The following is a 25,825-nucleotide window of genomic DNA, read 5'->3' as shown; positions in this document are numbered from 1 at the left end:
CCGCCTTGGTGTTTGTGCCTGGTCCAGAGGTCAAGTGAAATGACTGCATTCTCTTCTCTTCCAGGAAGCCGGGGGGAACAGGGTCCCCCAGGACCGCCTCCCCGCATCGGTGAAGAAATTAGATACCTTAAAGGGGACAAAGGGGATGTAGGACCCATGGGATTGAAGGGCTACCTGGGATTAAAAGGTGAGGTGGCATCCAAAGATCCAGTCTGGCCTCTGAGCTGTCAGGTCTGGGGTCCCATCCCTCTCTGCCCAAACCCCCCTTCCCCCGTGCCCGCCCCTGCCTCTCCACTCTGAAGGATCAGCAGCTTCTGCACCACCAACACCCCTGGGCCCACACCAGCCTTCACTGTGTTCCGGCCCTTCTGATACCCTGACATCTCCCCGCCTGGGCTCTCGGGTGGTTCTTCGAGGCCTGGTTCACCTTGCCTCCAATTTTAAGACTTGCAGCACTTGGGATGGCAAAATTTAAAGCCTGGAAGGGGGAGCACCAGAGCGTCACACTCGGGGTCTTCCTGCAGGTGTTCCGGGAATGCCAGGGGTCCCTGGGATATCAGGCATCCCTGGGTTGCCTGGAAGGCCCGGCTACATCAAAGGAGTGAAAGGAGACATCGGAGTTCCCGGCCTGCCTGGTGTGCCAGGATTCCCTGGTGTGCCAGGCTCCCCTGGAATTACTGGGTTTCCAGGTTTCGTAGGAAGTAGGGTGAGTGCCTTTGATTCCACGTCTTCTTGTCAACTCCTCTCCCCCTTGCTTGTTGGCCAGAGTGCCGTGGGCAGCATTTACGGCGTATGAGTGGCCAAGGCACGGACGGGTCCAGGGCTGTTTGGGCCCCTGCGTCAGTGTAAGGAAATGCCGTGCTCATTCTACACCATGACGGTGCCGCCCAGGCCCCGCTGCCCTTTCATGAGTTCCTATTGGATGAAACACGGTGTCTGGATTTCTTCATGGGAACCTAGAGGACAAAATTGACTTTCTAGAGATTCGAGCTCTAAACTCGAGCATACATGTGACATCAGGACCAAAAACCCATTGCTGAATCATAGGATCTTAGTCTAGTCTTGTGTGCAGCTAGTCAGGTCAGTTTCCATGTTCCCAGCAGCTTTATCCATGGTGGTCAAGACCTGGGAAACATCAACAGGAAACAGAATAAATAAACATGGTACCTTCAGACAGTGGACTAGTGCACAGGAGTAAAATGAGAATGATTGATAAGTGCAAAAACACTTAAATAAGTCTCATTTTTTATGTTGAACGAAATAAACCAGAAACATACGATACAATTCCATTTTTATGACAAGACTACTTGATAGAGGCAGATCAGAAGAGAGGCAGGATGGTTGAGTAGGAAAGGGCACCAAGGAACTTTCTAGAGTGCTGAATGTTCTCTGTGTTTATCTGGGTATCATATGAGTCAAAAGTCATTGAACATCTAAGATGAGTGTATGGTGCTGTATGTAAGTCATGTTTTCATAAAGCAAGCTGCAAGAAAGAAAACTAGAGCGTTGTCTCAGCAAGGGTTTACCTCTGGCACATCCTCCTCTCCTCCCACAGAATGGGGCTTCATTAATAATTTAGAGGCGCAAGTTAAGCCATGCTAGGAAAAGGCAGTTCTGAAGTCACAGGTTGATGTGAAAATAGAAACCAGAGGGAGTAAGGTAGACCAGAGCACCCACCCTCCCCATGAGGTAGAGGCACTTCAGGGAAGAAAACCATGTTTTCTTTGGAGTCACAGAGTAATTCAGACATCATCCCAATCTCAGTATCAACAACAAACATTGCTTAAAAGAAATCTCACTCTCTCCATAGATGGATGTGCACAGCCATGTAATAGAGAGCAAGTTTGAGAATCAGGCAGCCCAAATCAGTATCCCAATTCTGCCCCTTAGTAGCTGAGTGACCTTGAGCATAATCTTAACCTATCTATGTCTCAATTTCCTCACCTGTCAATAGCATCTGCTTCATAGGGTTGTTGTGAGGCTTAAAAGGCCCTTGATGCCCTAGCCAGGTGGCTTCAGTGGTTGGGGTATCATCCTGTGCACCAAGTTTGTGGGTTCGATTCCCAGTCAGGGTACATACCAAGGTTTCAGGCCAGTGATCCCCTGTTGGGCGTGTACAGGAGGCAGGCAACCAATGGATGTTTCTCTCTCCCTTAAAAAAATCAATAAAAGCACATCCTCCAGTGAGGATTTTAAAAAAAAAAAATCAGGCTCATAGGGTGAGGTTGCAATCAGCATGGTTATTCTCACCACCATCATGACCATGATCTGCACCAGTGATGTTACTAATTTCAATAAAGCTGTCAACCCTGTTTCATTTTACTACATTTAATAAGAAGGGGCAAGCAAACCACCTTCTTAAAAAACTTAGGAGTTTTCTATAAAATGATGGCATCCCAAACTTTGGGTATTGTTTTTGGCATACCAAATCGTTGGGTACACTAACCTTCAAAATTACAAACTTATTTCATGAACAGCCTTTTAAGATCATTTTATGTTTGACTCTAGGGTGACAAGGGTGCTCCAGGGACAACAGGTCTTTATGGCGAGAGCGGCCGCACGGGTGATTTTGGTGAGTGTCGCTTGGGCGGGGAAAGGGAGCATCCACACCCAGAGCACTCTGGGGAGCTGCGGTGATGTCAGATCTGCAGGTGCCATTAGTTATTGTGAAGCATTGTTCTTATTAAGGACGTAGCACGACAGAAGTTACCAAACTAACCACCTGTTCCCAACCATCTTTTTTGCACCTAACAGGTGATGTTGGAGACACTATAAATTTACCAGGAAGCCCGGGCCTGAAGGGGGAACAGGGTGCCATTGGAACACCAGGTACCTAAGTCATTCTCCATCTCTTCCTCTCAGCAACAGCCCTGACCGTTTGTGCTGTCACAAATGAGCTGGCTTGCCAAATCTATCACTATTTGGTAAGCATTATAGATCATGCTGGAGGGAATGGTTTGAGGTCTTCCAGCCCAGTGTGCAAGGGAGACTCTGAATTCTTCATTAAATTAAAGCTGAAGACAAAGTCAAAGAACCTCTCTCTGGCTCTCACTGAAAGGGAAAGTAGCCAGAATCAACACTCATAAATCAACATTTTATATGGTCCATAAAATGAGACTCATGAAGAAGCAGAGCCTGGCTCCCAGGGCACATTATAGGGCGTGAGCAGATGATAGGGTGACTGGAGCTTCTTGTAAACAGTGAAGGGTTAGTGGGAGTCGTGCCCATCTCTTGAGTAAGACAAGAAGGGGTAGCCCCTGGCCCTGTGTGCACTGGGGGCCTCATGTGAGGTCACATCTCTCTGAGCATTCCTGACGTCAAAATCAGAACTCTTGCATATAATCAGACCCCAAGGGACTTTTGGTAGAATGATGTCTTCTTCTGGAAATTTTATCTTGGGGGACCTCACACTGCTTAAGCTGCCTGGAGCCCCCAAGTCTTTCTAGGGATAATCTGGTTGAGGGGGAGTCTGTTCATGTGATTGGCCAATGGGAGGATATGTGACAGAGGGAGTGGGTGTGGAGTCCTGGGTCAGAGCAGCTCCCACATGTGACAGGCACTGGAGAGCCTGGGACCAGACTTGGTCTCTCAGAGGATGAAGCAACAAGCTACATTAGACTCCCTCAGTTTGGGTGGAGATGATGGCCAAGGTGCATGAAAGAAGATGAACAGGGTACACATAGGGGTTTGAGCAGATTTTCAAAATAGTAAAAGAATCAATAGAAAATAAGCAGAACTTCTTAGGTGGTTTTTCTTTAAGACCACCACAACAACAGTATTTTATCTAAGCCATAGCCTCATAGATTTAAGAAGACACTAGACAAAAGTGATTGTGTGGAATTCACGTTGGTCTGAAGTTTTCAAAATCCCAGCGTCCCAGAAATCACCACAGCATTTGACAGAACATTGTCACTAGCATGAAGGTAGCACTTCTTTATGTCTGTCCAAGACCACCTCCAAATGACCTGAGCTGCTTGTTAAAATGCAGATTCTAGGCCTTCCCCCAGACCTGCCAAGTCACCTTTGGGAGAAACTCAAACATCTGCATGTTTAACAAATCCCCCAGGTTTCCATTGCACATCACACATTAAAAGCCACTCTGATAAGGGCTCTGATTAGTTATCTATTGATGCTTACTTAACAAGGTACCCAAAATGCAGTGACTTGGAACATCAACAAGCAAGTATTATCTCATACATTTTCTGAGAGTCAGGAATTCGGGAACAAGGTGGTTCTGACCCACAGTCTCCCATGAGATTCCAGTCTGACATCGGCAGGGCTACATCATCCGAAGGCTGGATTGGGGCTGGAGAATCCTCCTCCACAATGGTGCTCTCACACGGCTCTTGGTGGGAGGCCTCCGTTCCTCAACACGAGGGCCTCAGAGCTGCTTGAGTGTCCTCACAACATGGCAGCTGGCTTCCTCCCCAGCAAGCAAAGTGACAAAGGCAGCTGGCTTCCTCCCCAGCAAGCAAAGTGACAAAGTGAAAGCAAGGAAGAATACTATGTCCTAAGCTTGAAGTGACACACCGTGATGTCCACAGTATCCCGGTGGTGACACAATTCAGCCCATTCAGTGTGAGAGGGAACTACAGGAGGGTGTCAACACCAGAGCGTGAGGACCCCTGGGTGCCGGCTTGGAGGCTGCTGATCACAGGCTCAGAGGGAAGAACTAGGTAAAAAGTCTGTTGATAAAGGAACATGTTAGATACCCCCATTCACAACAGAAGTGCAAAGTGTGGGATGGCAGCATCCTTTAACTTGCATCCCCTTGAACCCTTCAAGCATGAAGCCCCAGTTCGATGCCATGTCGATGGTTTGTTCCAAGCAGCAAATCTGTGGTTACAGGTCTAAAGGGATTCTTTGGAGAGAAAGGAACAGCAGGTGACATCGGCTTCCCCGGGATAACAGGCACAGCAGGAGCCCATGGCTCTCCCGGAGTTATCGGGCAAGCAGGTAAAGTCTCCTGTAGTCACGCAGCCTTCCTCCAGCGCACGCACTCCCCTGGGCATGGCTTGACGGTTCAGTGGCCCGTGAGGCAGAGTATGGCTGAGCCCCCCAATCTCCAAAACCCCAGAACAAAGGCAGCCAACCTCACCAAGGAAGGAGTTGTCTGCTAGGATCGCACTTCACCCGAGGAAGCTTGCTCTTACGTGTTGCCCGTTCACCTTGGGTCAAATACGCAGAAACAACCAACCTGGCTGTGGGGGACGCCCAGGGGAGCAGTGGAGGGGGGGTGTGGCCCAGTGTCTGTCTCTCCATAAACACAGCCTAGGTTCTTGTTCCGGGATCTCGTCCATGAATTTGAATATGCAGAAATTCCTTTCGGGATCCCAAGTTAATGACCAGAAGCAAACAGTGAACTAGTTTTGTGCTTCTTGGCTTATTACTGCTTTTGCTTTGTTTGCTTCTGCCCAGGACCCGTGATTCTGACAGGCTAATCCTCCAGGGCTGGTTTTGTGGGTTCTCTCCAAACTTCTGTTTGGAAGATAGGATGAGAATAAGAAAACACAAGCTGTTCTCTCTTTGGCAAGGCTGAGCTAACCCCGCTGAACTTCAGTGTAGGGTCCAAGCTACATCCATTCCCTGCTTGAAGGGAAGCTGGTCCTTTCCCAAGCACACCCTGGTGTCCCCTGCAGGCAGGCCCTGAGGCTGGGCAGGTAATGCTCTCCCAGGGTCCTCAGGGTTCCTGTGTCTGACTTATGGATGTGTCCCTCTCCCCCAGGCTTCCCAGGACTGACAGGCCAGCAGGGACCACAAGGAGACCCTGGCCGGGCCGGAGTGCCCGGCACCAAAGGAGATTATGGCTGGCCAGGTGTTCCGGGCTTACCAGGTAAGCAATCCCTCCCTTCACAGATACAAGCGCACAATGGTTCAAGAACAGATGCGCCAGTGGAAGAGAGGCACCGTTAGCCAGGCTAGCCTCCCTCCACGCTGTTTTCTCCAAGACCATGTGAGATAAAAGGCAGGTGTGTGTGTGTGTGGTTTACTGTCCACACAAAACACATCGGGAACAGGATTTGCAGTTGTCCAAGCCCATTGGTAAAAAAGACAGATATGCCAGTGCGCAGAGAAGTGCTTTGTTCCCCAGAATGATGAATGGAAACTGCCCGGAAGCCTCAAGGCCCACTCCCCAGTCAGCTCACGGGCAGTCCAGAGGGAACTGGGGGGCGGGAGTGGGGGGCGCGGACGCACAGACACCACGCTGTTCCTCCACAGGCTTCCCAGCCTCCCACTGATCAGGACCAGTGGACCCCGTGGCGGGATTTTAGAGAGTTATGCAGCCTGACCTGGACAGGCCACTGCTCCAGGGACAAGCCCGCCATGCTGGGCAGGCCTTGGTCAGGGACAGGCCCCCAGCGGCTCTGTTGCTCAGAATTCCAGGTGACCCACCCACCTCCACACTCACTGACCACACCACAGGAAGAATTGCCACCTGTGTCCTACTTTAAATATGTTTTTATTGATTTCAGAGAGGAAGGGAGAGGGAGAGAAAGATAGAAACATCGATGATGAGAATCATTGCTTGGCTGCCTCCTGCACGCCCCCTAATGGGGGTGGAGCCTGCAACCCAGGCATGTGCCCTGACCAAGAATTGAACCCTGACCTCCTGGTTCATAAGTTGATGATCAACCACTGAGCCGCGCTGGCCAGGCTCCTGCATCCTACTTTAGGAATGTTTGTCCTCGAGAATCCAGAGGGATTGGAAGTAATGCCAGGCTACTGGTTCCAGGCAATTTTCACAAACCAAATATGTCTAATGACTCCAGCTCCAAGGAGAGGAACGGAATGCACCACTTCCCAGTTCCCTCCCGGCTCTAACGAGTCTGTAAGGATTTTAGGAAATCAATCTTTACGTTAAATGGTTCTCTCAGGTGACATAAAAGCACATGTCAGATTGTATGCTGAACTGCTTCCTGTTTGTGGGGCTTTTGAATAAATTGGATGGGTGACCGTATTATAGCAAATGAAAACATGTTGAATTATTTTAAGGGTTTCTTTCTTTGCTCTCCCATGCATGAAATAACCATGAGTGAAACCCACACAGGTTCAGCGGGCAGCCGAGGCATCGGGGGATTAGACGGCTTGCCAGGCACCAAAGGCTTTCCCGGATCCCCAGGTACCCAAGGCCCTTGCAACTACTCGGGGACAGGGGCAAGGGGAGGGCTGGGAGGGCCATCTACGATCCCCGGTGTGGTGGGGGGAGTTCAGAGAGCAGGACTGCTCTGTGAGGACTATTTGATCATCCCTGAGGCCCTGTGGACTTCGGGTCCCTGTGGTTCTAAAGACACTGAGATGGGATCCCTAAGAATCCATCCCCTTAAGTCAGGCATTGTGTTGAACAGGACCATCGGGCTTTTAGAGGGAGAGAGAAACAAATGGTGTGCTTTTTCAGCAGCATCTGTAATCTTTCATTTCACTGGCACAGGGAAGGCAGCTGGGGCCCCGCCTGTGGTGGGGCTCTCCTTGTGTTTTGAAACGGATCCTGCTGTCTTAGTCAGCTTGAGCTGCTATAACAAAACACCACAGACTGGGGGGCTCAAATGACAGACAGTTATTCTTCACAGTTCTGAGGACTGGAGGTCTGAGATCTGAGCATGGGTACAGTCGAGTCCTGGTGAGGGTCCTCTTCCTGGCTTGTACATGGCCAACTTCTCCCTACCTGGTGGGGAGAGGGAACACACTCTCTGGGGTCTCTAATAAGAACACATCCCATCCTGGGACCCATCCTCTTGACCTCATCTACACTGAATCATCTCCCAGAGGCCCCACCTCCAAAAACCATCACATTGGAAATGAGGCCCTCAACAAATGCATGCTGGGGAGACAGTTCAGTTCAGAGCAATGATGTGCCAGCCTCAGGTTGTGGGACACTGCGGCCACGTAACAAACTGAGATTGATGCCGCTGACTTCCGGTTTCCCACGTGTGAGCCTCACAGAAGGGCACTACTGTTCCTTTACTTGTGAAGATTAACGTGGCGTGGTTGAAGATGCTGACGTCCCACTGTTTAACCCTCTACAGGTGCAGACATCCACGGAGACCCTGGTTTCCCAGGTCCTGCTGGGGACAGGGGTGAGCCAGGAGAGGCCAACACCCTGCCGGGTCCTAGCGGAGCCCCGGGACAAAAGGGGGAGCAAGGCATTCCAGGTGAGGCCAGACACTTCCAACATTACCATCTGCGTAGCCAGAACCCGATATGCTGTTGGGTGGCCAGACTGGGAGAGATGTGAGGTCATGCTTGTCAGGTCACCCATCTGCCCTCTGAATGGGGTTAGAAAAAAGTCCCTTGAGGATGGAGATGAGACCCAGCCTGGGAGGAAGTGAGGGACCTCAGTTCCACACGGTGCACACAGTCCTGGCCGTAGCCCGCACTCACACAGCATCGCAGTATCGTGACCTGTATCACACGGCATGTATTAACATCCGACTTACACAGCATGCTGTTCAGGCTCTGCAGCTGACCAGAGAGAGAGGACACAAGAGCAGGAACTAGCTTGCTTTCATTCCTGTGCGTATATGTCGGCTAAATGCCTGGCTCAATATTGGTTCAAGGTTAATAGTGTGAAACTGTAGGGTAACTCAGTTGGACCTCTGTTGAAGAAGTTACTCATGCTCAAGGATATCCCGAAATTACCTGGAAGGGTCCTATTACGTGTTCACCTGGGCAGCATCAGTTTCTCAGAACTCTTTGCATGTATTGTGTAGCTCCCTGCACTCTGTCCAGGGGAACTTGAACACATCTCAGGCTCCCAAACAGCCCTGAAGCATAGTGACTCTTTTCTAAAGCTGTTGTCCCCTCACGAAGTCCTCGTCCTGCATGAAAGTCACGGTAGCCCAGTGACAGGTGGCTTCTGAGTGGTCCTGGAGGCTGGAGCAGACCCTTCACTCTGCCCACTGGGCCGCTGGGGAGAGGAAATGGTGACTTTCAGGGGTGACATTCACCCATGGCTGGTCAGGACCCGCACTCTTCTCTAAGTATCGGGAAATAATGTCAATCTGCAGGAGTTTCCAAAGCTCCAATTTGCAGCCTCAATTATTTCTGCAGCTGATGTTCGGACTTGGGATCAGGATTTGCCTATGAGTTTTACGAAATGGCCTTTCGGCGATCTTGCATTAGGCAGGGCTTTTATTTCAATACTGAGGAACATTCGTGGGGGCCACAGAGAAAACAGAGTTATTTTGACCCTGATTGCAGCAAACTAACTCGTGCTCATACCCTGTCCCCAGTAAGAGAGGCCTAGTCACTGTAGTTAGTGAAGTTCAGTATGTTTTCTTGGGAATCTGGCCAATGTGGAGCTTCTCACCCAAGCGTTTTGCCATTAGTCACTGCCACTCACCATCGCTTTCCGTTCCTTTTGTGACAATAGTTAGAAGCAGCTCAGTTGGTGTCAATTTATATCAAACTCCAGATGGCGGCTAATGAATCCCCTTGATCAAGTAAACGCGCTTGCTTATTGCCTGTAACTAGTGAGACCAAGTGAGACAACACCTCTCTAAACGCTTCTCCTGGCACGCGCTTTGTACCACCCGGGATTTGCAGAAACGGTATCCTGTCCCCTGTGCTTGGCGCCAGACCCTCCCAATGTGAAAGTCTCTCCATGTTGCTGATGAATCGGATGAGTCATGAAGCCACGTGGGGGACCCAAGAGGCCACTGTCTCACAGATCATCACTGTGTGGTCCCAGCTCACTCTTCCCTCTACGTAGAGATGATGGACCTGGATACTGTGACGTTCTGATTTTTTGTAGCGTTCTAGTACTAACCTGAGTCCCCAGACCTTAAGGCAAAACAAATACTCATAGAACAATTGGGGGAGAAACTAGCCCCTGTCCCTGCTGGCCATTTGTCTTGCCACTGCCTGGGCAGCAGCCATGCCCACCTGGCACAGAAGAGCACCCATAAAATGTTGTGCTGGCGAAAGCACAGGGAGGATTACGATGCCCACAGACAATCCTTAGGTGAGGATTGCCCTCCAGGGTCTGTCCTCTTTTGGTGCCGAAGGGCTCCAGCCTTTGACCTAAATGCAGTCGATTCTTGCTACTTGCAGGAGTTGTGCTCTATAAAATTGCTGCAAACACTGGATTAAGGAATACCGAACCATTGCTTCTGGTGGGAGTGCAGGGTTTGGTTCCTGCAAGCCCCATTCACATATTCATCCACTGATCAAATCATAACTTTGTTTTATGTATCTTTCTGGTGAAAGGCACCTTATTCAATATAAATTGTTGATTAACATTGACCTCATGCCATCAGCCCTATAACTCATGCCTGAAGGAAGCTCATCTAACATATGTTTCCTTTCTGTTTATTTGTTTTGAATATATATATATATATATATATATATATATATATATATATATATATATTTTATCCTCACCGGAAAGATATGTTTTTATTGAATTTTTTATTTTTTTTTAGAGAGAGGAAGGGAGAGGGGGGAAAGAGACAGAGAGACAGACAGACAGATGGATGTGGGAGAGAAACATTGATTGCTTGCCCCTCACACACACCCCCACCAGGGATCAAACCCACAACCTTTCAGTGCACGGGACAATGCTCCAACCAACTGAGCCACCTGGCCAGGGCCTAACACGTTTTCCACATGAGGCACCTGAGCTTAGGAACACCAGACAGCACTTTGGCACTGTGCTTGGGGACCAGTGTAAACAGTGAAATCACCAACAAGAAGCACAAACATGCAAAAATCGTGACACTAAATAGACATAAAAGGATCCTTGTTTACACTGAGTTGCATGAGGACCTCAGCAGGGAGTGAAATTTCCTGCCTCTCCTGCTTGTCCAGGAGTGCCGCGAGGATTGATTTAGAGTCACCATAAACCTTAATGCACAGGCCAAATGCAAGTACAGAATCTGTGAGCAATGAGGATGGGCTCTGTCCATAGTGGGACCCAAGACACTGAAGTAGCCACAGGGAGAACTGAAAATGTCAAGGTGGTCCAGAGGCCTCCTCTTGCCAATACTGGAAACTTCTGTCCCATCACAAGTGCTGGCGGAGCCAGCAGACCTCACCGCTCAGGTGATGCCACCAGGGCGGGCCACGGTGGGGAAGGGGGGCGGCACGGTGAGGCAGTCTCTGAGCAAGTAGCCTCCTGGGAGAATGAGATCCAAGCAGAGGTGGGTCCAAGGGACCCTCTCAGCAGCAGACGGGACTGGTGGAAGTGGGGGCCCCAAGGCCACTGCCTCCCTCTATCCACCCCAAGAACTGTGCTCAGCGTTCCCTTCCGTAACCGCCTCTCCTGGGCAGCTGTGCTCCTGGACAGGTGATAGCGGGCGGGGAGACAGCACATGAAGACGTCGGTGCCGAAACTAACAGCAACCCCTCCTGTTTCCCTCCTCAGGGGAACGAGGCCCAGTTGGGAACCCAGGACAACAAGGGTTTCCAGGGTTCACACCCCCTTCCAACATCTCTGGGTCGCCTGGTGACCAAGGGGCCGCGGGGATATTTGGCCTGAAAGGTAAGCAGGGCTCTCCCTTCGCACTTTGGGGCCCACACACAAGGCCCAGCTCTGGGCTTCCACTCGTGTGAGGGTCTAGCTCGCAGAGAGAAAGGAGAATGGGCGTCGCCGGGGCTGGGGAGGGGGGAGGGGAGTTAGTGTGTTGTGGGGACAGAGTTTCCGTTTAGGATGACGAGAAAGTTCTGCGGGAGATGGTGGTGATGGTTGTATAACATGAAGGTACTTGATGCCATGAAACATGGCTAGAACGATACGTGTGTGCCGCTTGTGTTCACCACAATCAAAAGAACAAAGGTGCCCACTGTTGCAAACTTGCTGAAGACCGTCCCCTACACAGACGGCTTTCCATCTGGCCTCCTGGGTGCTCCCCCACCACCACCACCACCACCATCCCCCCTCCCCCATCCCCCTCCCCCCCACTGTGAGTCCCGCTCCCCATGGCCATGACGGTGCCTTCCTCCTGCTTAAACCCCCCTTTCTTGTGACTCATGTCGACAGGTTATCCAGGCCCCCCGGGGCCACCGGGGCCTGCTGCTTTTCCCGGAAGCAAAGGCGAGGAGGGGAGCCCTGGGGCTCCAGGAAACCCAGGGACCAAAGGATGGGGTGGGGACCCCGGGCCCCAGGGCCGGCCTGGCGTGTTCGGTGTCCCAGGAGAAAAAGGTAACTGCCCCCACGAAGGGGTCCTGTCCTCAGGGAGGCTGGCAGCAGGGGGCAGAGGTGCTGGCGCCCCCGCCCCACCCCCACCCCGCCCAGGCAGGTGTCCTGAATGTCCTCCTTGTCTTGAAGGGCCCAGAGGTGAGCCAGGATTCATGGGCAACATAGGAATCACCGGAAGTGTGGGCGACCGAGGCCCCAAGGGACCCAAAGGAGAACGAGGACTCCCAGGTAAGTGGCTGTCGGCATGTCTGCGCCCTCTCAGATGGCTGCTGCCCGGAGTGGCCTCCAGAACAATTCCTGCCCCTCGGGGCATGGGGGCTCTAAAGTCAGTCTTTGTCAAGTGCAAAGAGGAAAGCAAGATAGGGTCTGCAGGCACTCACGCGGGTGAATAAGTAATTCTTGGGACCCGGCTGGTGTGGCTTGCTGGTTAGAGTGTTGGGCCAAGCACTGAAGGGTCACAGGTTTGATTCCCGGTCAAGGGCACATACCTGAATTGCAAGTTCGATTCTCTCTCACTCTCTCTCCCCTCTTTCCTTCCTCCCTTGACTCTCTCTAAAAATCAATGGAAAAAATATCCTTGGTGAGGATTAACAAACAAAACAAAAGAAAGAAAGAAATTCTTGGAAGGGGAGGCACTGAGCGGCCTTCTAGATGAGTTATTACTGCCCATCTTCGTCTCTAGGAAGTAAGAGTGCTCTAGAAAGCTCCAAGGTTGGTTTCAACAAGTAAACAATGGGATAGAAATCAGAGCAAGAAAGCAAGTGGTCCCCTGTGTCAACTGGCCTTCCTTTTTCCTTTCCAGGCACCCCCGGTCCTATGGGATCCCCAGGGATTGCAGGATTCCCCCCGCAGATGACTATCCAGCCGGGACCAGTGGGTCCGCAGGGAAGAAGAGGCCCCCCGGGGATGCAGGGAGAGATGGGACCCCAGGGTCCCCCAGGAGAACCAGGTAGGGGCGCTGCTGTAGGGCCACCAGGGAAAGGCTCCTTGTCTTACTTGCTTTGTTTTCTCACTGAAAAGCATTTGTTAAGCCTCAGTGCCTCTCTTTCGTGGCCCTCACACCTGTTTCGGTGACTCTGCAGGCTTCCGCGGGGCTCCAGGGAAGGCAGGGCCCCAGGGAAGAGGCGGTGTGTCTGCCAACCCCGGATTCCGAGGAGACCTGGGGCCCATGGGGCACCAGGGCCCGCTGGGCCAGGAAGGTGAGTGATGGACGATGAAAGGGGGCAGCGGGTAGGGGCTTCATCCAGGCCCGCTGTGGTCTGACAGATGGACTGTGGTGTGCAAGGAGGGAGTAAAGGAGTGCTGAGAGAGACACGCAGAGAGAAGAGGCTGCACCCCTTCTGCTCTGAAACCCCAGCTCAGCTCCCAGGACCCTCGCTGCAGCCTTGGTCCTGGGTGCACGCCCTAACACCTGTACCCAGCAGAGTATCTGCACCCAGCAGAGCACCTGGGCCCAGCAGAGCACCTGGCTCAGAACCTCCAGGACAGGCTGACTTCTTTCCTTCCTCTGAGGCCTGTGCGGGTGCCTCTGAGAAGGAAGCACCTGACATATCTGAGAGATAAGATTTGTAAAGATCTGAAGGCCTGAGACAATGAGATGAAAGAAACCAATTACATCAACGGGAGTCTTGTATTACTAATTTCTTAAAATTATTTGTACATGTGCAGGATGGGATAGGCCAGAAATAATAGCTAGTCGTACAAAAAAAAAAAAAAATGTTGAGATGTCATCCACCTGTGCTCATCACAGTATGAGGCTGCATTATCAGCTCCCACATTTCAGGAAGCAGCAATCTGCTACCCTCCGGATGGACTCGGCCGGATTGTGTAACATGGGGGATGCATATCTGGAGACGCACATGGACAGATAGGAGCCATCCAGGCGAGGAGACCGAGACAGCACAGGGCAGAGGGGATGTCCTAATGAGAAAGGGAAAGTGGCGAGAGTGAAAATGCCCTTGCAGGGGAGAGATCATGGGAGCACGATCAGGACCGCTAATGTCAAACACTTGAAGGGTTGTCCTGTTGAAGGCAGAGTAGACATTCTGTCCTCTGACAGGAGAATCCAGCCTCCTGAGTGGGTATTTCTAGCCCCAGGATGGCCCAAGTGTGCACTGAGCTGCCTCTCCCCAAGCATCCAGGAAAGGGAGGCCTGCCGCTGGGGGTAGAGGAGCCCATTGGTTGGGCCTGCGCACTAAGGTTTGTGTAGACTCCACCATTGTAGGGAGGCTGGACTTTGATACATCTGGGGCCCCTTCCAGGTGTTCTAGTTCTTGCTCAGCACTAGTGCAAGGGCAAAGCGCATGAGACCGCCGAGTCTGTGCCCTTGTTCAGTGCCCTCACTGTCATCATTGCATGCTTACTGAGCACTGAATGTAGGTCAGGTCCTCCCCAGGAGACACTGGTCTACAAGGGCAGAGCCACGGGCACCTGGGCCTCCAGAGAAAGCCAAGCGACAGCTGTAGATGTTACCACGTGCTGTCAGCCACGGGCTGTGGGCTGAGGTCTACATGGCAGCTGAAAGGCGGCTCTTTCCTTTCGGACCCTAGGGGAGCCAGGTCGCCCTGGGACCCCTGGCCTGCCCGGCATGCCCGGCCGCAGCGTCGGCATCGGCTACCTCCTGGTGAAGCACAGCCAGACAGACCAGGAGCCCATGTGCCCAGTGGGCATGAACAAGCTGTGGAGTGGATACAGCCTGCTGTACTTTGAAGGCCAGGAGAAAGCCCACAACCAGGACCTGGGTAGGTACCACCCGCCAGTCCCCAAGGCCAGCCAGCTGCAGGTGGTCAAAACTGAATGGCCACAGTGAGGCTCATGAATCCTCTACAGATGAGCTTCTCCTGGGGTTCCAGAAAGGGTTAAAATGGCCTTTGGTGCCCTCAGGTGAGGACCACAGAGACCTGCCTTTAACTCCAAGGAGCCTCCCATGGGCTCCCATGAGTCCCAGCCTTGTACTGGCTCCTCTCTGCCCGGAAGCCACCAGCTGCTTCACCTCCTTACTTTTTGCCCCAAGTTCTGTAAACAGTCGGGCTGGGCTCATGAGGGCCTGGGGATCACATAGAAACCCCAGGAAAATGGATGTGGGAGGGTGTGCTCGGATTTATTCAAGTAAACCTGGTTGCCAGAAGGAATTTAAATGGCTTGAAAGCACACGGACATTAAACGCTGGGGTCCAGGGGGAGGGTGTCTCTGTGGCATCTGTGGTGGGGACCACGGGTGGGAAAACCTGTCCTGCTGAACCCCGACGGTGTGTGCACATTCCTGTGCATGTGATCTCCTTCCGGAATAAGTTTATTTAGGTGGGGCAAAGGGAAAGGGCCTGAAAGGGAGATGGGGACCAGGGCCAAGGAGGCAGCCTGGGCACTCGGCAGCTGCTGAAGATGGAGCACACGCGTGGCCCTGAGCGTGTGCACAGCCGGTGGGAAAGGGAACCTGCTGGACTAAGTAGTCCCCTCTGGCCTGAGGAGAGTTGATTTTTTACCGGAAACTGCCGGGGTCCAACCCCAGCAGGTCCAGGGGTCCCCAAAGGTGTAGACGGAGTCGGCGAAGAAGGAATGACACGGAGACTACGTTCAGTTGATCAGCAGCCTAGCCAGGATCTCTAGCCAGGATCTCCAGCCAAGTTCTGGTTAGGATCTCCAGCCAGGTTCTGTGTCCATGTTCTCTTGCTAGGTTCTCCAGGTTCTCCAGCCAGGTTCTGTAGCCATGTTCCCTCGCTAGGTTCTCCAGCCAGGTTCTGTCCAGGTTCTCCAGCCGGGTTCAGTCACCAGGTTCTAGTCAGGTTCTCTTGCCAATTTCTGTAGTCAGGTTCAGTCCAGGATCTTTTGCCATGTTCTCTCGCTAGGTTCTGTCTCTAGGTTCTGAGGCCAGTTTCTGTCCAGGATCTTTTGCCATGTTCTCTCCAGCGAAGTTCTTCTGTCTCTAGTGAACGTTCTGTGTAGGTTCTGTGCCAATTTCTGTCTCTCTCTCTGTCTGTCTTCTTACATCTGTATTTATACGAGTTGATTCCAATCCTATCAATCTCTGTTTCAAAGGTTAGGGCGTTTCTTATCTCCATTCCAGGGAGTAAAGATTATGTAGCTTAAGCATGATTGTTCGTAGTTAAAGTGATTAATTTCCCACCTGGCACTTAGTTAAGAGGTTTTATTCCCTCCCTAACTTCAGGGGAAAAATCCCTACCTGGGGAAACAACCTTTCTCAGAGACCTTGGTTAAAACACATAGTGCCAAGAAGGTGAGCAAACATATTAAGAACAGTATGCCATATATGCCAGGTCCCTTGAAACAGCAAGCATGGACCGGCTCCTGGAAGGAAACAATAGTTATTTGCAGGTGGAAGTGGCCAGCGTCCTTCAAGGAGGGTGCCGTGGGGTGTGATGAGCTGGGCCCTCATCTCGGATGCCACTGGGGGTTTCTCCGGGCTGGTGCTTTAAGACCCCCAAACATGGGCCTCACCTGGGGTGCTATTTGTAAAGATGCCACTCCCCGCTGACCCCGCTTAGTGCAGAGGTGTGTGAGAGAACATCTAGCAGCGCAGGACTAACATGCCAGTGTAACCTGTTCCCCCAAAATGGGAATTGGCTCGGTCCCCCAGTGCACAGCTGAGCCCCTCCAAATGGCCCCTGGGGCAGGTCCCTCATGTGGGGGAGCCCGGGCACGCCTGGAGGAGCATCATCCAGCTGCACTCAGCTGGGACCTCCTTTTGCAGGGCTGGCGGGCTCCTGCCTGGCTCGGTTCAGCACCATGCCCTTCCTGTACTGCAACCCTGGGGACGTCTGCTACTACGCCAGCCGCAATGACAAGTCCTACTGGCTGTCCACCACCGCCCCGCTGCCGATGATGCCCGTGGCCGAGGATGAAATCAAGCCCTACATCAGCCGCTGCTCGGTGTGCGAGGCCCCGGCCGTCGCCATCGCCGTCCACAGTCAGGACGTCTCCATCCCCCACTGCCCGGCCGGGTGGCGGAGCCTGTGGATCGGATACTCCTTCCTCATGGTATGTGGTGCTTGCTGGCGCTCTCTCAGAACGTAGAACCAGGTAGCAACCGAGTTCCTCTCCCCAACCACACCCTGGCTGGGGAAGCAGCAAGAACAGCTGCCCAAAATACTCAGGCAGTTATTCACGGCACAGGGGCACCTGGCCCGGGGGAGGAGGGAGAGCCGGGATACAGCCTGCACATTTACCTGCGCTTTGTTGCCTGAGCCACGGGCGAGGCCTGGGCTACCCCCACCCAGAGGGGACCCATTCATTTGCCACCAAGCCTTTGTCATTAGGACACATTTGGCTCATTATCCATCTTCCTAAGCAGAACACAAAAGGTAAAGCTCTTCTGGCTTATCCTGCAGCTAAACATAAGGAAGAATTTTATCCAGAATCCTAAGTATCTCATGTACAATCTATCTAGAACAGGGGTGGGCAAACTTTTTGACTCGAGGGCCACAATGGGTTCTTAAACTGGACTGGAGGGCCGGAACAAAAGCATGGATGGAGTGTTTGTGTGAACTAATATAAATTCAAAGTAAACATCATTACATAAAAGGGTACGGTCTTTTTTTTTTTTTTAGTTTTATTCATTTCAAACGGGCAGGATCCGGCCCGCGGGCCGTAATTTGCCCACGGCTGATCTAGAACCTAAAGTGCTCTCAAGATACATTCATTAACAAGTCAGTTTAAAACAGATATGTGTCTGCTGATGAGGAAAAGCCTGGAATCCCACTGTCAGATCACCTTGGGGTATAAATAGAGAACTCGGGCCAGCTTATGTTTTTAGTTTTAAGGGAAGTGACTGCACCAGGGAGTGTCCCTTACAATTTCCCTACCTACCCCACCATTGTAGGGGGAAAGGAAAGTCCAGTGGGGGCAGTGGGCCTTCTGCTTAATTTATATTGATTGTGAATGTCATAACCCCATCATCACTCCAGCCATGGTGACGTGTTAAATATTTCATAAATAAAATTAATAACACAATATATAAATGGATGCACAGAAACTCAGAACCCTTACTTCGCCCTGCTGGTCCCAGCTCTGAGGCTTCCAGCCTGTGGCTTCCCCCAGAGCCCATCTTGACTGCCCCCGGGCTCTCCCCTGGGGACCCCTTTCCAGGGCCTGGCCTCAGCTCTCTCAGACCAAAGTGGGGCCTGAGACGCCTCGTGAAGATATGCCGGCTTCTCCCAGCCTGTTTACAATAAACAAGAGCGTGGTAGCTCAGGCTGGAAAGACGTCTGCATTTTGTGAGCAGAAAACTTTTCAAAGGTTTTGGTGTTTTGCTGGTGCCTGCCCAAATACAGGCACCTCTTTTATTCCCTGCAAACTGAGGCTGAGATATTCCTGTTCTAACTGAAAAGGTTCTGACAATCCATTCACCATTCAAAGCTTACCCTGCCAAGCCAACGGCAGTCTGTCATAGATCAGCTTTGCGATCCAGGGGCCCAGCATGCACCTTCATAGGAGCTAAAAATGTTTGTGAAGCAAAAAGGAAGCAGAATTTGAAAGTGGCAAAGAAAATACCCTCTGACACTTGGCCTCGTCTCCCAGCCGGCAGCTGCTGGGTCACCTCCAGGGACTAATTGCTTAACCAACAACCCTCTGATTAGAACAAAATTTAATTACATGAGTAGTACCTGTTTGTTGTTGAAAAATCAGCAAGTAGAGATCTTCTAAGAAGAAAACAAATGAGAAACACTCATATAGACTCCCTCCCTCCTCATAAAGGGTAACAGAAGAGGGGCGGGAGGGGTCGCTTTGGGGAGAGATGCTTATTTTTAACTTAACCTCAGAAGCTGATCCACATCTTGATTTTATTTTTTCTTTAAAACAAAAGTCAACATTTTGGTATCCCTTCACTCAGGCAAATGCTTCATTCTTTGAGTGGGTGATCGGGGAGATGATATTTTTGCACCCAAATGTAGTCAACTATATCTACTGCTTTTGCCATATATATATATTAGAGCGGAAGGGAGAGGGAGGGAGGGATAGAAACGTCAAGGATGAGAAAGAATTCTTAGTCAGCTGCCTCCTGCACGCTCCCTACTGGAGATTGAGCCCGCACCCAAGCATGTGCCCTGACCAGGAGCCACACCAGTCGGTCACTGCTTTTGCTTTGGTTCTCATTGTCACTTAATAACACATCGGGACTGTCCATTTATGTGCACGAACCCTACCCTGCAGCATGCCTGCCACCCAGCTCTGCTTCCTACATGTCTACCCCGATTTACTTAGCCAAGCCCCTAGCAGTGAAGGGCATGTTGCAGGTGGTCTGTGTTGACACAGACAGATGCTCACGGTGGTTGTTCAGTTAGGGGGAGGTGCATCACTTACAGTCTGCCCCGGTCTGTCCCAGGTGAGTGCTCACAGCCCCCTTCTCTCCTTCCCCGCAGCACACAGCTGCAGGCGATGAAGGCGGTGGCCAGTCCCTGGTGTCGCCAGGCAGCTGTCTGGAGGACTTCCGTGCCACGCCTTTCATCGAGTGCAACGGAGGCCGTGGGACCTGCCACTACTTCGCCAACAAGTACAGCTTCTGGCTCACCACCATCCCCGAGCAGAGCTTCCAAGGCTCGCCCTCCGCCGACACGCTCAAGGCGGGGCTCATCCGGACGCACATCAGCCGCTGCCAGGTGTGCATGAAGAACCTGTGATGGACGCGCCGGGCTCGCAGGCGCCGCCCCACCCGGACGCACTTCTCTGCAGGTTGACATTCAGCTGGGGCCACGTTGGTGCTTATTCTTAATTTATTACCTCAGGTGCTCACCCAAAAGTTGATTTCAGTTTTTTCTGTAAAAACAAACAAAGGTCACCAAAGGAATCCAGCACCAGTACTTCTATCAAATAGCCACTTGTCATCCATTCATAGGTGCTAGCCACGGTCTCCACTCTGCAGAGTGAAGCCCTCCTCCGACACTGCGACCCTCCGAAATGGAAAACTATTAACAGCCCAGCACTCCCTGTCAGGCCGCACTAGACTATTAATGCGCTAGGTGTAACTAACTTCTTAACATGTACCTCTGTAGTCACCACACTTTCAAACTCCACAGACAGCCCACTCATTTAACTCATTTAATGGGGTGAAAGCCATACAGCCCAAGGGCTCCTGAATTCATTGCCACTGTTCCCACATGAGGGTCTCCTGGGGACAGACCCGACCCTGCCCACTAAGCCAATGCAATGACTCAATGACAGCATGATCTTCTCCCAAATCTGTTGGTGTGAATTATCCTAACCCCCTCGAGGCCAAGAAGACACTGATAGTCACACACCAGCTGTCATTCTTTCCACCACAGCCTTACAGGTCACTGGGTTTGGCAAAACTCACATAGAAACAAAGACCTTCTAACTGTCTGTTGTCAGCCAGGCTACTTGACGGCAAACTCTGAACAGTCAGAAGTGATGTTTCTACTGCCCCCTGGCCGCCCTGGAGATTGACCCTCCATTTTTCTGTACAGTGTCCTCTATCATGAACGTAAAATAAAAGTTGGTTTTGAGCATTTTTATACCCCCAGTTGTTGGCTGCCTTAATTTTCTCAAGTCTATCTATAGAGCCCAGAATTTGCTGTGACCCGGAGACACTGCATCTGTTGCAGGTGGTCTGTGTTGCAGGCGGTCTGTGCTGACTTAGGTGCTGAGCCACACAGGGCCCCGGAGCTATGTCCTTGAGTTTTGTTAGACTTGAACCCAAGTCTGTGGTATTGTCATTCCGTTCTCAGGGACCGGTCTTTGTGTTTATAATGCTTCATGTTTGCAGAAAGCACCCTAACCATCACAGGAGGAATTAGGGATTTCCGAAGCCATTCCCTTCATTTCAATATGACATCCCAAGTCAAATCTCAGTATTTCCAAGAAATAGTCTCCAAGACCCATTTCTGCCTTTGGGTGTTTTCCTGGGACCCAGCTGACCCTTGGGAACCCTACTCACAGCATTTAATTTTACCCTTTAAAAGTCAATCTCATAGTAAACTGTTTCGGAGAATAATTCCTACCTAACGAAATAAGTATTCCACCTGATAACGTTATTTGAAAGGGGTCAGCAGCCCTTTGGCTTGCATTTCCTCAGAGCTGACCGAGACAAGGACTCTGCAGAGGAGGGTTCCTCGGGGACATGGTTCTAGGGAATGGAGTGGACCCTGGGCAGAGTGACCCCAGGAAGGAGGGCACCTTACGAAGGGGGCCACTGCCCTTAGCAATTTAGGGTTTTATCCTGCTAGGGACCTGCTAAGGAAGGCCACAGAAGAAGCCTCAGATTGTCCCACCCAGGCATAGGAGAGGGACATTTGCAATCTCCAGTTCTTGCCCTCAGTGGTCAGGGTTGCCTAAGACTGTCAGCACTTACATGCCTGAGTGGGCTCCGGCAGCATCCCACATGGAGGTAGTAAAGCTGATGCAAGGTAGCTAGCTACACCTGTACACAGCTGGTTTCCGTAGCAACAGCTGTAGTAGCGAGATGGGTTAAGAGGCTGAGGCCAGGACTGGAAAGATGTCCAGCACAGCGCCTCTCCACAAAGCTTCTGGAGGCAGTTGTTTATTCAGACTCCAATCCCCACAATCAAAGGAGCAGACACCAAGTTTGTCACTGTCCTGACACACTTGGTTTAGATTTGATGCCTCTGTGGTTCACACTTCAGAGTTAGGTGCTGAGCCACAAAGGGCAGGCACCAGCATCCTCCCTAGCGAGACATACGCCCAGTAGCTCCTGACACCCTCCCCACCTTCAGGCTGACTCTTAGGGGAACTTGCAGAATGCAGGGCAGACTCACAGAGCCCTGCCTCCCGTCCACGGCCAAGTTCGAGAACAAAGGGCAGCTGGGGTGGAAGCAGGCTCGGAAGCTGTGGGTCATGCAATGGCATAAACTGGCTGTAAAACTGCAACCATTTCCAAAGAGGCCGTTTCATCGTATGGGGTCAGGGTCCAGCTTCTCGGCCACACAGGGGAGCGAAGGGGTGAATGAGGCCACCAGAGGGCGAGGCCAAGGAGCATGCTGGGAATTGCCCCTGGAGACACACACACTGTGCATCCTGGAGGTGACGGTGGCCCTCCCCAGGCCGACCAGTCCTGAACGGGGGGAAAGGGGTGCAGGACCTGCCTTGTTCACCTCACGGAGAAGCCAGCAGCCCTGGGCCTGTCAGACTAGCCCTAGGAGATGGCTTCCAGGCCTGCATGACTTTCTCCAAGGGAAGCAACTGGATGAAGAGATACAATGCAGGATGGCTCCTCTTGTCTTGGGCAGTGGGTATCTGCCGATTAGAGACCTGAACCCCCAAGAACAACCTTGGCAAAACACAAGCACAGCAGCCAATGGAATGGAGCATTTGAAGCCCAGAGTCAGGTTCCCAGCTGCCTTAACCTGGAAGGATGTGGACTTGGGTGAGACCTGGGTATGCATCCTTTCCAGCCACTGGGGGGCTCTGGCCTTAGACACACCTTTCCTTGCTCTGGGCTTCTGGCCTCACACCTTCAAACCCCATGCCTTCCAGACCCTCCTCCTGGGGGAGGTGCCTGTGAGTTCAAGGCCAATCCAAGAGAAGGAAGGGCAGGGAACAACACCCATGCTTGCAGACTAGGTGGTCACCTGCTCAGAAGTTACTACAAAGGGGCATCCTCAGCCCAGAAGCTTTCAGAACAGACACACTGCAGGCCCCACAGCTCCACCCGCTTCCGACAGTGCAGGTCCAAGGGGTCCAGCTTTGAGATGGGAGGATCAGAGACCACTTCAGGCCACAGAGAGAAAGTGCTCATGGACGGGCAGGTAGGAGGGCCAGGGAGGCATGAGGGCCACTGGGCCAAATTACATTTAAAAAGTGCCACCCGCAACTCCCTCAGCCACAGATTTGCCTCCAAAACATTCCAAACACCTGGAGGGGTTCTCAGACACAGGCTGCTGGGTTCCAAGGCCTTGCCTTCCTCAAATTAATTACAGCTGGCCCTTGAATGATACAGGCTTGAACTGCGCAGGTCCACTTATACACGGGTTCTTTTCAATAAATTGTACAGTTCTGTAAACGTCTTTTCTCTTCCTTATGACTTTCTTCATAACACTTTCTTTTCTCTACTTTATTGTAAGGGTAGAGTATATAATACATTTAACATAAAAAATGTGTGTTCATTGGCTCCTTATGCTATTGGTACGACTTCTGGTCAACAGAAGGCCATTAGTGGTTAAGTTAGAGGGAGTCAAAAATTATATGCAGGTCTTTGACTGTGTGGGGCTCAGCACCCCAGCCCCTGCTCTGTTTAAAGGTCAAACTGTGGTTGGCATCCCACACTCGGCACTCTACAGAATCAGGGTCAGCGGAGCATGGAAGAGGCAGAAGTCACTTCCACTTCCCCTTCTCTCTGGAGGACAAACACCATCTCTCTGATCCATGTCACTGGCTTCGAGCACCGGGCTTCCTCTGTTATAGGGAAACTGTATGCTGGAGGTGCGTGGCTGCCAGACATTTGTGCGAAAGGATTTTTCTGGCACAGAAGGCAGCTCTGTTCAAGCCGGGATGTCAGATTCAGAAAGGACTAAGATGCACTTTTTGTTTTTTTTTAATCCTACCTGAGGATATTTTTTCCATTGATTTCCAGAGAGCATGGAAGGGAGGGGGGGGCGGGGGGGGAGAGAGACAGAGAGAGATATAGAGATAGAGACAGAGACAGAGACAGAGACAGAGATAGAGATCACAGCAAGAGACACATCATCTGGTTGGCTCCTGCATGCTGGGGAACCTGAATGAGGTACGTGCCCTTGACCAGGAATCAAACCTGTGACCCTTCAGTCTGAAGGCCGGCCTCTAACCAGAGTCCATCCAGCCAGGGTGACAAAGCTGTGCTTTTGAGTAACCAGTGTAGCAGCCTGGGAAAAGGGGAAACCATGACTTACAGCATCCAGATTACAACATACCCAACCCAAAACTTCCCTGACGCTCCGCCAAGCAAAAAGCCTCAAGGGCACCAGGAGACATCCAACCAGGGGATACTGTTGAGAAGGTTTTTATCTGTCTGAGGACATGTCAGCACCCTAGGTGAAAAGCTGCAGCACAGCAGACTAACCTGTGGCCTCCCAGCCCCAGGGCAGCTGCGTTTGTACAAAGGGGTGGAAGGAATGTTTGAGGACACCAGCAAACCCACGTCCAGCAAAGAAATCCCCTCCCTCTCCACCCGCTGACTCACGAGGCTGACCAGCCTGAAGCTTCCTCAGAACTGGTTCCCTGATAGGGAACTAGACCCACATGAGGTCATGACCAGAACCCTGTGAGCAGACTTGGATCTGAGGACCAAACCCCCTAATGAGAGAGAGCCCAGAGTGAAGCCTCTTTTTAGGAAAATAATAACAGGTGAATGGGGAATGTTGCATCCCCGGGCAATCTCCCGTTCCCGGACACTAGCCGGGGGTGCTCAGAGCAGATGGGCAAGGGAATCAGATGGGCAAGGGCCTTGAGAATACATGCAGCCAGCCCTGCCTTCAAGCATGAAATAATTTCATAGGATGCTTTTTTCCCTCCACAGCATTCAAAGACAAGCTCCTGGGTCTCCCTGGGTAGTACGTTTCCCAGCTGTGTCACCAAAAAGATGCACTTGACAGAAAATTAATACAACTTCTGCCCATGCAATGGCATATTAAACCAAATCAATGAAAAGTCATCAGCCAAATGGATCCATTCTCATTTTCAACAGGCTACCGTTGTGAAACTGAAATTTGAGGCCTTGAGATCATGAGCAGTAGTGACTGGACACCTTAACTGAGGAGCCCCAGTCACACGCTGAGGCTGTGCCCGCCTTCCATCTTCCGGGCAGGCACACTCACCTGGACAAGGTGTGCACAGGACAGAGGAGGCAGCTGGAAGGAGCCCAGAGGCAGAGATCCTGGGCACTCAGAAATTTCCCGAACACCCCTCCCACCCCCCGCCCCACCAAAGGAACCCACTCACAAAAGATTGTGTTCTCACTAGCTTTCTGCCTCATTTTCCTTTCTTTCTTTTTTTAATATACATTTTTATTGATTTCAGAGAGGGAGGGAAAGGGAGAGATAGGAACATCATGATGAGAGAGAATCATTGATCAGCTGCCTCCTGCACTCCCCTTACTGGGGATTGAGCCTGCAACCCAGGCTTGTGCCCTGACTGGGGATCGAACCGTGACCTCCTGGTTCATAGGTCAATGCTCAATCACTGAGCCACGTCGGCCAGGCTCACCTTGCTTTCTGTTATGGGCTGATGTTTGTGTTCCCCCAGAATCCATATGCTGAAGCCCTAGCCCCCAGTGTGATGGTGTTTGGAGGTGGGGCCTTTGGGAGGCCATGAGGGTAGGGCCCTATGATAGCAGTAGTGCCCTTATAAGAAAGAGAGACCAGAGCTTGCTCTCTCCGCCAGTGAGGACACGTCGAGAAGGAGGCCGCGCCTGGAAGAGAGCCTTCCCCTGGAACAGAACGGGCTGGCACCTTGATGCTGTGAGAAATAAACGTCTGCTGTTTGGTCCACCCCGTCTGTATCTTGTTACAACAGCCTGAGCCGGCTGAGATATCTCTTTCCCAACCAGAGGTCCCCACATCTGGCCTACATGTTCTCAATAACGTTTCTAAGAAAATGAAACCTATTGTCTCACAGCTTCCCCGCCTTAGCATCTTCTAATAACACAACAGTGCACCCACCAACCAGCAGAATGGGGTTTCTGATTCCGTAACTGCCCGGTGACCCAAGCAGACCTTAGCAGAAAAAG

At 51.7% G+C, this 25,825-nt stretch overlaps 1 protein-coding gene across 1 annotated transcript in view; it reads left to right on the top strand.

Annotated features, from left to right (window-relative positions):
• The window catches only part of COL4A2 (collagen type IV alpha 2 chain), a 189,061-nt gene extending 168,433 nt beyond the window's left edge, over nt 1-20,628 (top strand). Inside the window, exons 33-48 of the mRNA XM_081084483.1 lie at nt 65-187; nt 525-706; nt 2,509-2,572; nt 2,755-2,829; nt 4,849-4,956; nt 5,726-5,833; nt 7,049-7,120; nt 8,025-8,150; nt 11,363-11,479; nt 11,978-12,139; nt 12,266-12,364; nt 12,939-13,085; nt 13,219-13,335; nt 14,686-14,877; nt 16,844-17,130; nt 19,512-20,628. Coding sequence (XP_080940609.1) covers nt 65-187; nt 525-706; nt 2,509-2,572; nt 2,755-2,829; nt 4,849-4,956; nt 5,726-5,833; nt 7,049-7,120; nt 8,025-8,150; nt 11,363-11,479; nt 11,978-12,139; nt 12,266-12,364; nt 12,939-13,085; nt 13,219-13,335; nt 14,686-14,877; nt 16,844-17,130; nt 19,512-19,769 — 2,237 coding nt within the window. The 3' untranslated portion in view covers nt 19,770-20,628. The remainder of the gene's footprint in view (nt 1-64; nt 188-524; nt 707-2,508; nt 2,573-2,754; nt 2,830-4,848; nt 4,957-5,725; nt 5,834-7,048; nt 7,121-8,024; nt 8,151-11,362; nt 11,480-11,977; nt 12,140-12,265; nt 12,365-12,938; nt 13,086-13,218; nt 13,336-14,685; nt 14,878-16,843; nt 17,131-19,511) is intronic.
• Nucleotides 20,629-25,825: the final 5,197 nt, after the last annotated feature.

This window comes from Myotis nattereri (assembly GCF_964212035.1).
Source record: "Myotis nattereri genome assembly, chromosome: 2".
NCBI lineage: Eukaryota > Metazoa > Chordata > Mammalia > Chiroptera > Vespertilionidae > Myotis > Myotis nattereri.
The sequence above is the reverse complement of the archived record's forward strand: the minus strand, read 5'-3'. Positions and strand labels throughout refer to the sequence as shown.